The 15,885-nt window shown below is 41.2% G+C and overlaps 1 protein-coding gene across 3 annotated transcripts in view; it reads left to right on the top strand.

Annotated features, from left to right (window-relative positions):
* Positions 1–15: 15 nt before the first annotated feature.
* SECISBP2L (SECIS binding protein 2 like) overlaps positions 16–15,885 on the top strand; it is a 34,833-nt gene continuing 18,963 nt past the window's right edge. For 2 of the 3 annotated variants that reach the window (XM_083411853.1, XM_083411855.1), the window contains exons 1-6: positions 16–255; positions 10,810–10,988; positions 12,251–12,575; positions 14,208–14,343; positions 15,175–15,398; positions 15,487–15,511. In XM_083411853.1, coding sequence (XP_083267979.1) covers positions 31–255; positions 10,810–10,988; positions 12,251–12,575; positions 14,208–14,343; positions 15,175–15,398; positions 15,487–15,511 — 1,114 coding nt within the window. In that variant the 5' untranslated portion in view covers positions 16–30. Of the gene's footprint in view, positions 408–10,809; positions 10,989–12,250; positions 12,576–14,207; positions 14,344–15,174; positions 15,399–15,486; positions 15,512–15,885 lie in introns of all 3 variants that reach the window. The other variant, XM_083411854.1, reaches the window with a different exon arrangement.

Here is a 15,885-nt window from a genome sequence, read left to right as displayed (position 1 = left end):
GCCCGGCGTTGCTGAGCAACGGCGGAGAAGATGGGAGGGGGGAGTTCCGAGCGCGGCGGAGGACGCCGTTTTGAAACCAACGCTTTTAAGCGCGGCGTGTCTCCCGTCGGCTTCCGTCCCAGATGCTCCCTCCTCCTCCCCCGCCCCTCCCCTCCGTCGCCTCCATCTCAAGCCGTCGCTAGTGGCGTAGCCGGGTCTTGTTCGGGAGCCGCGTCAGCCGCCGCGGAGTCGCCTAGCTGCTCGCCGCGCCGGGTGGTGAGCGGGAAGCCGGTCCGTGAGGGGAGGGGAAGGGAGAAAGAGAGAGAGAGCCATGGGGGAAGAAGCGTCCCGCCGTCGCCGCTGAGAGAGGCGCCCGGGCCCGCTCTGCTCTGGCTGCTGGAGCCATGGACAAAGCCGTCGGCGGCCAGGTAGGGAGGAGTCCGGCGAAGTAGCCCGCCGTGAAGCGACCGACCCCCGGCTGAGGGGTTGCTAGGCAACGGGGTGGGGAGGGGTGGCCCGCAAACCAACCCCCCTCCCCATCCTGGGAGGAAGTCCCTTGAGTGAGGCAGCTGTGCCTAGGGGTTAGTGGCTGAGGGGTGCCTAAGTAAAGAGGAAGGGGCGGCGGCTGAAATGGTGAGGGGCTTAAATAACGCCCCGGCCTAATCCTGGGAGGAAGTCCCTTGAGGCAGCTGTGCCTAGGGGTTAGTGGCTGAGGGGTGCCTAAGTAAAGAGGAGGGGGAGACGGCGGCTGAAATGGTGAGGGGCTTAAATAACGCCCCGGCCTAATCCTGGGAGGAAGTCCCTTGAGGCAGCTGTGCCTAGGGGTTAGTGGCTGAGGGGTGCCTAAGTAAAGAGGAGGGGGAGACGGCGGCTGAAATGGTGAGGGGCTTAAATAACGCCCCGGCCTTCTAAATCTCAGGCGTCCCCTCTGCGCCTCCTCTGCTTTTGTTTTGGTTTCTCAACCTGGGCTTTTAACTTCGGGGGCGTTAAATGAGTTGTAGCACTTGCTTATGGGGAGTCGCCCAAAGAACTCGTCTGCTGTGGAGGCGGCGTACAAATGCCACCGACACGTAAACAAACCGAGAGGGTGCTTCGTGTCGCGGTAGTAGTAATAATAATAATCGGGGGCGGGAGGGGGGGAGTTATGGGGCTTGAGCCCTAGACCCGGTCCCTGGCGCGGGTGGGATCGGGCCCGAGGGGAATTAGGCGAGGTTGCCAGGGCAGTGAGGGATTTAAAGGGATTTGTTGAAGCTCTGGGAGAAGGAGCTTGTTTATACAACGCTCTCACTCTTGACATCCGTAGGGTGTTCTTTTATAAGTTTTAATAAGCAAAGGATATATGTAGATTGTTTCCTCTCTCCCCCCCCCTCCACCCTGCAATCTAAATTCTGCAGCAAGGAATCTAAATTCTGGAGTAAGAAAGCAAAGGCAAAGCTAGCAGGCGTTGAACATGGGCCACTGGTGTTATGGGTGTGGGGGGTGTTGAAAATTAAATCGCCAGCTATTGCTATATGAATGGTGCTGGTTTCCGTAGCAGTAATACATTAAAGTATGCTTCTGTATGGTATTGCGGTTAGTGTCAAACTGAGACTTAAGAGTTCAAAACCCCGCTCAGCCATGAAACTCCCTTTATGACCTTGGGGTCACTGCCTCTCTCAGGCTAGCTTACCTCACTGGGAATTTGTGAGGACAAAATTAGCTCCATGGATAGAAATTTCAGGGCTTCAAGACACTTTTGCTATGCATTGTTTCAGTAACTCCTAAAACATTTCTGCATGACACTCCAGTATTTTTCTTACTGCAAAGTACTGGGAAGGCTGGCCAAGGATGGAAGAATATAGTGGCTTGTCTAATGCCACCTAGTGAATTTTGAACTGGGAACTTATTCTCTGTGCTTTATTGGTGGGAAGGAGAGGATGATAATGCTGACAAATTATCAAATTTCCAGTCTTGGCAGGAAAGACCTGGATTAGCAAATATAGTAGAACTTGGCTATAGTCTTGCAATGCGAAAAGGAATGAGGTCAGAAGGAGGAATGGGACAGAAAGTGCATCTCTCCCCAGTTGTTTTTTGAGGCTAAAATCATTGTCAGGGACTGACTTGAGGGTTGGATATCCTTCACCTCCTCTTCAAAGTAGTCTTAATTTTCCAATAAAGCTGGACTGCTATCAGCAACGGGCATTCCTTCACTTCACTTTCCAGTTTGAGGCAAGTGGGGAAGTCGGGTGGCTTTTAGAGCGAGAGAGATTTGTCCCTGAGAATTTCAGGTATTACTGTACTTCTTAGAGGGCAAACTATATGTAACTCGCATTTAAATGTAAACGAAGCACCAACACGCTTGATTAAAAGCGAAAGGCTTTGATTTTGAGTTGAGGGAGTGTCTACTTAAACCTTCCCTTACCAGCTGATTCTTATATCAATATTGTGCTTCTCTCCTCCAGCCCCATCCCTCCCCCTCCTCAGGGTTCCAAAGTATCAACATATGTCTGGGATTCTTTGCAGGGAGAACAGCTGGTAGAGTGGAAAAACAGTTGGAAGGAGAAGAGTTAAACATCCCTTGCTTAAAATTGCTGCCTTAAAGTTGTTTGATTTAAAACACCATCACCACCATTGGGGCTTCATTGCACACACTTACTTGTTTTGTTTGTAATGTTTAATTTGACCCATTGGCAGAGGTTAAACACATTGTGGATGCATTCAGACAGCTTTTAAAATTAAGGTATTAAAAAAAACATTTTGCATTTTTAAGCTAGTAATCTGTACACAACCATAGTTTCCCATTTCACCTGAACTAGGAAAATGAACTAGAAACCATGGTTAGAGATTTCCTAGTTTATCAGCCATGCAATGAAGAGGCTTTCTAAGTGGGCATGCTTTGTACATATTGCAGCATATTTAGCCAAGATAAGCTGAAGCAGGTCACTGACTCTTGTAATACAAGAGTTTAAACTTCTGTCCACAGAAGGTATCCTCTTTATATATTTGTCTGACTAATATCAATCTCTTCAGTTTATTACCACTATCATTATTTTAATTACCTGCACTTCACCCTAAGGTCACAGGACAAGTTATAAAAAACAACACAGTGCTAAAAACAGTTTAAAACATAATCACAAAAATAAGGTGTACCAAAAACCATGTACCAAAAACCAGGATAAAGTGGTGTGTCTTCAGCATTCACCAAAATTGTGTAATGAAGATGCCGGATGAATCTCTGTGGGGAAGAAGTTCCAAAACCTAGGGCATACTACAGAGAAAGCCCTCTCTTAAACCACCTCCCCTGAGCTCCTGTGGAACAATCAAGAGGGCCCCCTCCACTGATCTTAAAACTGGTGGAGGTCTGTAGGAAAGATACAGTATTTCAGGTATTGGGGGGTGGGGGCTGAGTCAATTAGGGCTTTAAACACTTGTAATTGGCTTCAGAAACAAACTGGAAACTAGTGCAGCTGTTTTAAAATGGGTTCAGTGAGATCTAAGTCTAGAACCCCAGCTAGGAATTTGGCTGCTGCATTTTGGACCAGCTGAAGTTTGAGTCTTCAAGGGCAGCCCCACACAAAGCACATTGCAATCATCCAATCTGATCTGGGATAGCTCAGTTGGTACAGCATGATATTCTTATTCTCAATGTCATGGGTTTGAGCCCCACGCTGGGCAAAAAGATTCCTGCATTGTAGGGGGTTGAACTAGATGATTCTTGGGGTCCCTTCCAACTCGACATTGCAGGACCCATACGCAATACAGCCAGCCTAGATGTCAGACCACAGATCTATGACCTAATATTAGGCAGCAACTTAAGTTCCTAAATGTGAAATGTTGGTTTGGTCTGATCATTGCTGCTGTTATTTAAAGATATGGCTGTTTGGGGTTACATATCTTTTGTTTTTAACAGGTCTTTTGTGTTGCCTGTAGTTTCCATGAATATTTTTTAAAATTGTTTCTGAAGGGAGAATGGTTACTAAACCACAGACATCACTCCTGTTGAGCAATCTGTTGTGGATTAATTAGTAGGAATTGTAATTAGCCTTCAGGTGATTTCATGAAATGGTTACTTCCTTGTTGCATTCTTCCAATACAGTGGTACCTCGGGTTAAGTACTTAATTCATTCCGGAGGTCCGTACTTAACCTGAAGCTGTTCTTAACCTGAAGCACCACTTTAGCTAATGGGGCCTCCCGCTGCTGCCACTGTGCCGCCGGAGCACGATTTCTGTTCTCATCCTGAAGCAAAGTTCTTAACCTGAAGCACTATTTCTGGGTTAGCGGAGTCTGTAACCTGAAGCGTATGTAAGCCGAGGTACCACTGTATCTTCCTGTGTCTTCAGTTCTTTGCAGCCAGCCATTATCTGGATTTTAGTAACTAGGCATGGATAGCTGTAGAAGAGGAAGAAGCTCCAGACGACTTGAAGATAAAATAATAATGATTATTAGGTTCAAGGATAAGGTCTCATTCACAGGAGTGGTAGAGCCACTTGCTTGCAAAAGGCCTCAGCTTCACTCCCCAGTATTTCTAGACAAGACATGGAAAGGCTTCTCTAAAACCCCTATATTGTCAGCATAGACAGTAGTAAGCTAGATAGACCAGTGGTCTGACTTGGTTAAAGACAGTTTTTCTGTGTTCCTTTAACATTTGCCTGACATTTTTCTTAAGGGGATGAGAAGGTGTGGGTGGGCATTGTGGGTTTTAGTCCTCTTAAAGTCATATGCTGCATAGTATTGTGCCAGATAGCAGGCACATGCCTTCACAAGATATCGGTGTTAGAAACTCAGATATACAAGCTAGGTGCCAAATGGCTCCTTAAACCAGGTTTACAGTTGCCAAATAACAAAATTAGGAAACAGATTGCAAGAAGTAGCGTGGTATCCTACCTTGTATCATGCATCACTTCAAAACAACTTGTTCTGTGCTTGAACCATTGGCACAATATGTTCCTTATGCTGCCACGTTGATTTAAAGGCATCACATTAAGACAAGTTATGACTTAGCATGAATGCAGGGTCTCTAAGAGAGTAGATTGGGGCCATTTTGCTCCTCCCTAGTCGCTCTGCTACTGCACTGATGTGTGAACTAGGCCAGTGTCTAATCTTAGTAGCTCCTTTTCTTGGGAAGTATCTGTTCTAATGTAGAGTAAGCCTTGGCCTTTACGAAGTCATGGAGGTACAAATCAAGGTTGGATAAGATAGGCTCTTACAGTTTTATAATGCAGTTGTTTCTAGTAGTAAGTTTTAAACTCTTTAAAATGGACTTGGTTGTGATAGGGAAGGAGGAGTTGCATTTTGTTAATCCAAATGTAATCCAGATAGATTCAGTTACTAAACATTATAGTTGTATCATTAAAAATAAAACATACGATTTATAAATTATTATTTTTTTATAAATACAGTAATGAAATTAAAAGTAATGAAATTAAAAGTCTTCCGGTACTGGATCCTTGCTACCTGGTAGGATTCATGCCCAAGTAATTGTAGGATTGAAACCTTACAATCCAAACATATGCATTTTTATACAGATGCAAATCCCTGTGGTCAGTAGGAATTGTTCCTGTTAATTGTACATAGGATTGCATCCTATCCTAATGATGATTGGCCTTGTTTAGAAGCTAAGTAATAGATTACTTTATATGAGCTGCTCTTCATGTATTACTTGTACCCTCATGTAGTTTATAGGGAGACCTCTTGGAAGTTGTATTAATTAAGCACAGTCAGTACAGCATGAGACTCTTAATTTCATGGTCATGGGTTCAAGCCCCATGTTGGGGAAAATGATTCCTGCATTGCAGGGGGTTGGACTAGATGACCCTTGTGGCTCCTTCCAACTTTGCAATTCTATGATTCTGTAGGAGTAAGGAATTAAATATGAAAGTTATGAGTAGGTGTTCACGTGAACAGGTTGTTCAGTACTTAATGAAAGTACTTAGCATTTATAAAATGATAGTGCTACTGCCCACTCATGTTACTTTGTTTTATAGCTTATCTGTTTGAATAAAGCAGATAAGCTATATTATATGACATGTCATGTGCAATCTTAGAGCTTCCATTGTTTGTGTCTCCACCTATCAAAGATGTCATACTGGCAGTATTGAGTTTGTAAAAGCATTTCACCCAATGTGTTAATTGAATATTGATTTGTAGATACAGTATTCCCAACTAAGGGTTGCATGCCTTAGTATACCCATTTCCTGATCGGAATTTGCTTTGTCTTGTGTATCTTTAAAAAGAAAATAGCCATTCATTAGTCTAACATGCAAGCAAATGAAACAGTTTGTATAATCCTTTTTAAAACAGATAAATGATGCATGTTAATCTGAATTTGTAAGATGTTCTGTTTGGCAGTTGAGCTGGAACAGATGATAAAAAGTGGTGTGAGTTTTCCAGACAAAATGTAATAGGAACATTTTGTGCTGCTTTAAATGGAGATCTGATTTAGCATGTATATTTGACTTGCATTTAGTAAACAATATCTGATCCCCTCCCAGTAACCAAAGGTAGTTTGACGGAAACATGATAAGAGAAAAATGTGAAAACAATCGAGTTGTTCTAAATGTCATGTTCAAAGCATTACTTAGAAATTTATATTTAGAAATACTCCAATGAAAATGTTAAGACATAGCTCAATAGCATACATTCCCCTTAAGCTATTTAGATTTTAATAACACATTACTGTTCATTTACTCAGAAGTAAGCCACATTGAGTTCCAGAGTGCTAACTCTGTAGTAAGTCTGTTTAAGATTCCAGCCTAAGGGAGAAAAAGGAAGATGCTGAAAATTAACATATACTAATTTTAGCATGCCTGGACTGCTGCTTGCATAAGTGTTTGCTTTCTAGTGAGAGTCTCCTGAAAAATAAAAGTTTGCTTTTAAACATTACTACTACTACGTTGGTTCCATTTGCCTAATGTAACTTGTATTACATTAATGCACAGAGCAGTCCTAAAAGTGGAGAAATTACCACCCCATCATTGATTAAAAAGTACGATTTTTCAGACAGAACATGGCATAAAATGCTCCTGCTATCTTCTAGTCAACCAGCATATTTCCCATTCCTTAAGATTGCATTGAATAATCTAACTATAGCCACATCTGTTTTTGTGTTTACAAAGCGACTCCTAAAATAGGCAAAGTGTAAGTTCTTAATATGCTTGTTGCTGCGTATTCTCAATTTTAAAACTTTTTTTTTTCAAATCGCCGAAAGATAAAAGGTCACTATTATAGCTAGGCTTCTTCTTTTTCCAGCTGTTAGCCAGTATAAAACCCAACATTATTTTGAATTTGAAACATAATATGTAAGCATCTGCCTTGTGTTAATTACACAAAGTGCCTTCAGCCGACAGCACTATTCTGCTTAGAAGGACAGCATGGGTTCTGTTTTAATGGGTAATATTGAACGTCTGTTACAGGTTTTTTGTATATTGTAGTCTAAAGATTAAACACAGTGCTGTAACTATAAGACAAAGTTTACCAGTCTGTTCCTGCTAGTGTCATCTTCTGTCGCTGCAGCTGCTAAATAATACAGTAGCCTTTATATTGAAAACAAAGGTGGCTTTATGTTAAATATCTTGGAAGAAATGTAATGGTCAGTGGGAAACATATATAATGAGCTATTGCATACATTCTGTAAAATTAAACTGAAAGCCGGGTAAGTCTTAAAATCCTGTGCTTTGAAAGAAAATCGCTAACACAAACAATAGAATATGTAAGTACTGATGGTTGTATTTATATGGTGTCACCAGTGTGCATGTTCCTTTAGAGCAAAAAGAGGTTCCTGTGTAATCCATACTCCTATCAGTGGAAACAATAGACAGATTGTTATTTGCAAATGGCTTAATGTAGAGGCTCTGAAATCAAAAGCCAAACTTAATTCAAACTAAACCTGAATAAGAAAACAATACACTAATTACCGGTGATCTTATATCCTGCTCTTTTGCTCGAAGGTGGGTTTGGATTATGAATTATTATTAAATATATTTATGTAGTCACCATTCAATAAATATTTCTTGTGTGACTTGCAACAAAATACTAAACACATAATACAGTGGTACCTTGGTTTGCATATGTTTTGGATTACAAACACGTCAAACCCGGAAGTGCGTGTCCCTGTTTGCAACCTTTTTTGGGATTACAACCCCCCCTTTTTTTTTATTATGAACAAATTTTTTTTGGAGGCCCCATTGGCAAAAGCGTGCCTTGGATTACAACCTGTTTTGGTTTACAAACGGACCTCCGGAACAGATTATGGTTGTAAACCAAGGTACCACTATATACATAAAACAAGAAACCTCAAAAAAAACTTCCTTGCGTTGAGGCAGCATGAAATAATTTACATCCCTGTTCTAAAACAGTTTAAAAGTTTGGGTGAACAAAAGGGACTTCAGCTGGCACTGAAAATACCATAAAGTCTCTGTATGACCATCTCTGGGGAGGCTGTTCAACAGCTGAGATGCCACTAATGGAAAGTCCTTTTCCCTGGTACCCCCCTGCTTTGCTTTGCCTGCTGAAGCTACCCAGAGGAACGCCTCCAAAACAATATTAAGCTTCAGTTGGCATGTGCAGGATAAGGCAATTGGTACTTTAAATTGGGACTAGATTATTTTTGCAGGATAGAATTGAAGGAAGCCTTGAGTTCAAGCCTCTCTTCTGTAATGGACACAAATGGCCGTAAAGCTTTCTCTTCCCTTTTAGTTTAACCACTAGGTTATCTGAACTATGGTTTGTTGAAATAAGGCGGTTGTGTGTTTGTGCGCGCACACACACACGGCAACAAATAGCTCCTTAAACCAAGGTTACAGTTGCCAAAACAGAATATCTATTTGCCATTTTGGGGCAAGACATATGTAAAGTTGTATTTTTTAAATGACTGTCTATGATTGATTATCTGTTAAACATCTGGCTAGTTCAGATGACAACATAGGACTGTGATGGCCAAACCTGGCCCTCCAGCTGTTTTGGGACTACAGTTCCCATCATCCCTGGCCACTGGTCCTGCTAGCTAGGGATGATGGGAGTTGTAGTTGCAAAACAGCTGGAGGGCCAAGTTTGGCCATCACTGACCTAGAGCTAGGTTAAGAACCTTGTGAACTTAAAAAAGAAAAGTCACTTGATCCAGGGACAGTCTATATAAAATCAGCCTATTCCTCCCTCCTCTTAATGATGACACAGACCATTCATAATGTAAGAATATTCTTACATTACTGTGAGCAGGGCAGTGGGGTAGGGAAAGTGAAGGCAAACTACAATAATTAACTGTAATGTCGTTCGCTGCTCCCGTTCAGGCTGCACAGAAAAAGCATTTTGGTTCTCGAAATTCATTCTAATTCTGCAGATAAAATATAACTGATAGAATTCTGCAGCATGTGGTATTGGTGTGTGAAAACAGTCAAAATTCAATTATCCCCAGGCATGCACCTGCAGATGGTGGAGATATCAGGTGCTGCCATCCTGGCACCAGGTATTTTCACTTGGTTGCAAGTGGCCAATAGGCAGGTGCAAAATGTGCCTGGCTAACTTCGAACACTGCTTCAAACCATAGGTTATAGGTTTGTCTCAATTCACCATAATTACGGTTAAGGTGTGAATGTCATGACCAGTTGCAGTGAATCTAAAACAGAAGCAAAAGCTTCCAAACTCATTGCAGTTGTGCCAGAAGAGGAAAGTGGGCTTGACTTGTTTAGAGTATTATTGCTGCATTGGGTATCATAGCTGAATAGCTTTCCTTTGGGAGGGTAATTTTTCTTCTGCAGGTTTTTTAAAAATTAAATAAATACTTTGTCAGATTTGTTTCTTGCTAGTATATTTCCTCTAGTACATTTCCTTCTCTTGAAAAACAAAAAACCCAGACTCTTGACTCTTGACTGAAGTGCATAACATTGGAAATCAGTTTTCTATTTCTTTGAAATACACTACTTTGCCCAACAGTTATCCCCTGATTCTAGGAAGTTTGGGACACTTGTTGCAGCTCAATCTTTTGCACATGTGTTTGAAAGTAAGTTATATTTTGTTCAGTGGAACTTGGTTTTTTGTTTTTTTTTTAGAAAAGGGTGCATAAGATTGAAGCTTCACCTATCAACAATAAGTGATTATTTATACTTGAATAGACCAGTGGGTCTATTGCTTTCAGTGGAAAGCAATAAACTTAAAGTAACATTTTTCTTGGGGGTGTAACTCATTCCATCCTCATTTAGATTGATCATGTGCAATGTTCTAAATGAGTGATGGCCAAACTTGGCCCTCCAGCTGTTTTTGGACTACAACTCCCATCATCCCTAGCTAACAGGACCAGTGGTCAGGGATGATGGGAATTGTAGTCCAAAAACAGCTGGAGGGCCAAGTTTGGCCATCACTGCTCTAAACAGTATCCTCCTATGCTTCCTTCCAGCATAAAAAATTCATGTCTTTACTGCAGATAAATGTGTAGCACAAAACATTTCTCCATCTTGACTGTCTTTAATCGTTTTCCTATTTTGTAATGTGCATTCTTCAGAAGACTGAACTTAGGTCTGTTGTGCGTGTTTCCTTGGGTGGCAAAGTTGTTTGCATAGTTGTCACCTCCTCCGGTTACTGCTCTGGTGCTTTAGATAAGGGATATATTTCCTGCACATGGAACTAGAATAAATTGTGTCAGTGTGTAACAGTCTATGTAGTATTCTACCAGCTTTGGGATTGCTGATTTTAAATGCAATTAATTTTGCTTGAATAATTTTGACTGGGGAAATGTAACATGGTAAACCTAATGAAAATACAGCCCTAGTGGCTATGTCATACTTAAGTACTGACAGCCCAGAAAATACTCTAGTTTATGTTCCCTTACATGTTAACATGTTTCTTTCCCTTCCCTTAAGAATGTGAAACTGTCTGCTGAAGTAGAACCATTCATTCCTCAGAAGAAGGGTCCGGATTCACTTATGATGTCTATGGCGTTACCTACTGACAGTGGAGGAGTTAATGGCGTGGAACCAGCTCCTATTCCTAGCTACCTGATTACTTGCTACCCATTTGTTCAGGAAAACCAGTCCAATAGGTAATTAAATATATTCCGTGACAAAATAAATGAATGTAAATATTTTCTGCATCTGCCATTTAGTTTTCTGTGTTCCCTAAAATACTGGGAAGCTTTCACACTAAAATTCAGCACTTAAAGCTGAAATTTTGTGCATGTTCTCTTGGGTGTAAGCTGTTCCAAACTTAGTGGCACTTGCTTCTGGGTAAACATGTGAGGATTAGATTGCATGTTAGTTGAATAATAAGGTTATAGAAGGAACTTATTTGCTTTCTCTCCAGCTTTTTTTTTTTAACCATTCAGAAAAATCATCTATTTTTTGTGTCTCCTGAATGAAAGGTGGTGAGGCTCAGACCTTCAAGCCACCTCTTAAATTTGCTATCTGTTAGAGCAGCGAAATTAGCTTCATGCCACTTCCAAAATGTGGCAGTGGCCTCCATTTGCTGCCTTCTTTGCATAGTTGCTGAGAATAGATGAAAGAAACTGCTCATATTTTCACCGAGCATAGGACTATGATGAAACCTCTGGAAACATCATGTAATTCAGGTCTCCCTTTGATGTTTAAGGCTGCAGTTGTAACCCCATTTACATGAAAGTAAGCACCATTAAGGGACACGGGTGCCGCTGTGGGTTAAACCATAGAGCCTAGGGCTTGCCGATCAGAAGGTCGGCGGTTCGAATCCCCGTGCCGGGGTGAGCTCCCGTTGCTTGGTCCCTGCTCCTGCCCACCTAGCAGTTCGAAAGCACGTCAAAGTGCAAGTAGATAAATAGGTACCGCTCCAGCGGGAAGGTAAACGGCGTTTCCGCGTGCTGCTCTGGTTTGCCAGAAACGGCTTAGTCATACTGGCCACATGACCCGTAAGCTGTACGGGCCAATAAAGCGAGATGAGCGCCGCAACCCCAGAATCGGTCACGACTGGACCTAATGGTCAGGGGTCCCTTTACCTTTAAGCAACATTAATTGAGCAGAATTTAATTATGAATGGACATTGTGAGGACTTGGCTATAATTTTACCTGTAAAAACATAGGACTGCCATGCTAGTATAGCACTTGATATCTCACAATGATGTAATACTTAGCTTGTGCAGTACAGTTTGGTGCAACTAGTTCCTCATACCTCAAACTGGACAGCCATATGAACACAGTGGGGAAATGTATGTGGGATGGACAGCACGTAGCACTTGCAAAATCTTTCTTTTTGGTTTTAAAGGAAAGAAGTGGTGCTGGTGGACTCTTGCACACTTAACCATTATTAAGTGTATTATTCTCTTCCTCTCCGCAGGCAACTTCCGCTGTATAACAATGATATCAGATGGCAGCAGCCTAACCCAAACCCTGCTGGTCCATACCTTGCTTATCCCATTATTTCTGCCCAGCCACCTGTTTCTGCTGAATACACGTATTACCAACTGATGCCAGCACCATGCGCCCAGGTCATGGGCTTTTATCATCCATTTCCAGCCCCTTACTCAGCACCCTTCCAGACAACAAGTGCCATAAATACAGTCACAGCAGAATGCACGGATCGCCCAACCCAACCCAACCAGGTCTTTTCATTATGTAGCCAGCAGAGTAGAAGCTCCAACAGGGGACCAGCTGTGCAAAAAGTAAGTCCATTTAGCAAGCAACATAATTGATTGATGGATGAATGGCTAGTTTGGAATATATCAGTGAAGTATATGTTTGTCAATACAGTCCAATCTCGGTCCTCAAACGCCTCTGTTTTGGAACATTTTGGCTCCCGAATGCTGAAAACCCGGAAGTAAATGCTCTGGTTTGCAAAAGTTTTTCTGAAGCCGAACGTCTGACGCAGCTTCCTCTTGAGTGCAGGAAGCACTAGTTTTGTTTTTGTTTTTTACTGCTTAGGATTTGAGGATAAAGCAGTTTGAAAAAAATAAAGGACATCCTTAGTTTATTTTGCCAGCAGAATATGGTGGTCACTGAGCTGCCTAAAAAATAGCCTTCCAATATATTTTGCTATATCTAGTGCACACAAGTCCTGTTGAATTCAGTATGTTTTACACATGTGCAATTGGAGGCAAGATTGTAACCACAGTGTCTGTACACGTCTGTTGTCTAGAGTAATGTAATGTTCACAGTTTTATTTCTTAAAAAGTGGTACAGCATCAGCCTAATTTCATTTTTGGTGTTTCTGAAGTGCTGTGGTAAGATTGTAGTGTTGAACTCGATACATTTTAAAAACCTTTACTCTTCCTTCTTGAAAATCATGAATACCTCTAGCTCACATCCATGCAAACATGAATAGGTGTCATATTTATGTACAGTGGTACCTCTGGTTGCGCACGGGATCCATTCCGGAGCTCCAGTCAGATCCCGAGGAATTCGCAACTGGAGGTACCTGTTCTGCACATGCACACAACGTGGTAGATGAAACCCGGAAAAATACTTCCGGGTTTGCCACGTGCGTAACCCGAAGGATACACAACCAGAGGTGTGCATATCCAGAGGTACCACTGTACTTGCTTTTGAAATTTTATTTTTAAAATGGTTAAATGACAGTTCTTAAAAAAACACAGGCAGCCATACGGATGTAATATTTTTAAAAACTCTTAAAAGCCACCATAATAGTAAATTGCTGCTTTTGGCAAATTAATTCCAAAACGAATTAATAGTGTTTAAGTGCTGCCTAACCTCTGCTTAAGATGTATTAGTGCTGTTAATTTATCCATTTGAGTTACCCTTAATACTGTCTTCCATAATTCCAAGACTGATAGAATTCTGGACCATTTCCAATTCTTAATTGTCATACTTGGACACCTACCAAAAGGTTCTCAATACATTTTTAAAAATCACACTTAACAGTTATACTTCAGTAAAGCACTGTTACTGAAATGTCAGAATTTCAGCAACTAGACATGCTAGGCTTGGGTTCCAAACACATTGCAGTAGCTGGAACATCAGAAGTGTGAATGTACCTAATGTAGAAATCATAGTTTATTAGTTATCAGTACAGATAGATGAAAGCCGCTTAGCAAAATATGAAAGATCTTTAAACAAAGGACTGTGTTTGGTACTCATTATTTATTCATTGTTTTGTATGGAACATACGTTGATTTTTTTTGTTAAAGTGCTGATTGGTCTAAGGTTAGTTTCCAAATGTTTGCGGATAATATTCAATAATCTTCTGTGGTTATTTTCTATGGAAATTGTCTTTCCTAAACCAAGTCCACTGGCTTACCAAATAAATCTCTTTTTCCTTGGCTAATCATTTTAAACAGCAACAGCCTCCACAGATACACATAAAAAGCAAAAGGCCTCCCGTGAAAAGTGTTGCTATCCAGAAAGAGACCAGTGCGTCGGGCCCTGAGAGCAGACCTAAAATTGTACTCTTGGTGGATGCTTGTCAGCAAACAGGTACAGTAATATTCTGTGCTTAAGTGAAATTTCATTGTACCTGAAAAGGTCCTTGTACAAAGCTTATATAGGAATATCTGTGATGGAAGTATTGGGTGTTCCTCCCATTCTGAGATGATATGCTTAATCTGTCTTGGCTCCTGGGCAAGTTTACGTTGGCTATTAGGCATCATTCAGGTGGTGTATCTCCCTTCTTTGCCACTAATGTTTCTGTCTTTTTAAGTCAAATTTTATTCATTTATTTTCTCAGAACATATTCTTATGAACATAATCACAACTGACAATATATTACTCCTTTCAGTCTAGCTGCCCAAGTCCGAAAATGGTCCAGTGAGGACCAACTATGCTGAATGGCCACAGAATGCTGACCAGGGCAGAGGGAATGGAATATGGGGAAGAAGGAATAGTTTCTTAAAAATGAGCATAATTAACTAGAATCTGGGACATTTCCCACACAACATAGCAACAGCTGTTCTTATTTGTTTTTAGCATTTTGTATTTGATCTGTGCTGTTTTAAGTTGTGTAACACTCCTTGAGTCCCATTGTGGGGGGAAAGTGGGCTATAAATAAAATAAAAATAGGTACCATCCATTGCCTATTTTGCACTTTAGAAACTCAAGCACCAAGGCTGTAGAAGGAAGCGGAAATTATTGCCATCTGTACTTGTAAGAAAACTCTCTGGCAATGGGTTGTTCTAGATAGCTATCTAGAATGCCTGATAATTCTATTACTATTGTGACAGCTCTTCTTAACTGCTTGTATGTTTGTGAAGACTAGGTTGCTTCAAAGGACTGTTGGTTCTTAGTAATCCCACTTGCCTTGCATTGCAGACTTTCCATCAGAGATCGCAAGCAAATCACTGTCTGAGAGTGTGAGCGCCATGCACTGGAAACCAAAAAGCAGGCGGCGGCGAACCTCCCACCCTGCAGAATCCTCTAGTGAGCAAGGGGCTAGCGAAGCAGACATTGATAGTGACAGTGGTTATTGCAGTCCTAAACACAGCAACCAGGCTGCTGGTGTTACCTCAAGGAGCACAGAATCTGCTGCATCAAATGTAGGTAAACGCCTGAAGTGTTTAAAAGGGATGAAGATGGCACAAAATAAGCAAAATCTTAAAATCTCTTCTTTTTTAAAATTTTCAGATGATGGAACCATCAATACATCCAGGTAACTTTCATATATATATATAGAGAGAGAGATCAAAAAATCTCAAGCACTCAAGCTTTGCTGTTTTTGCCAACATTCTCTTCCTAACAGCATCAATAAACCACCTTTTTTCTATTGTCCTTCCGTCTGATAAATATGCCAGGCCTGAGGTGAAAATTAAGCTCCATAAGAAATGCATATAAGGCTTCATTTTTTAATTGTGCATTCCTTCTTATGTTAACACAATGCAAGTAATTTACAGTAAAGGAACAAATAAATGTTCGTTTAGAAAGAAAACATGTTGTACTTGGCAGACAATACACATGGGAGTAATAGCTATAACAAGCCACGTTCATTCAAAATTATCTGATGTGAATCATTAGAACAGGTAAAAC

The sequence above is a fragment of the Podarcis tiliguerta genome (assembly GCF_965153285.1).
Source record: "Podarcis tiliguerta genome assembly, chromosome: 14".
NCBI lineage: Eukaryota > Metazoa > Chordata > Lepidosauria > Squamata > Lacertidae > Podarcis > Podarcis tiliguerta.
This window is presented reverse-complemented; position numbering and strand designations above follow the sequence as displayed.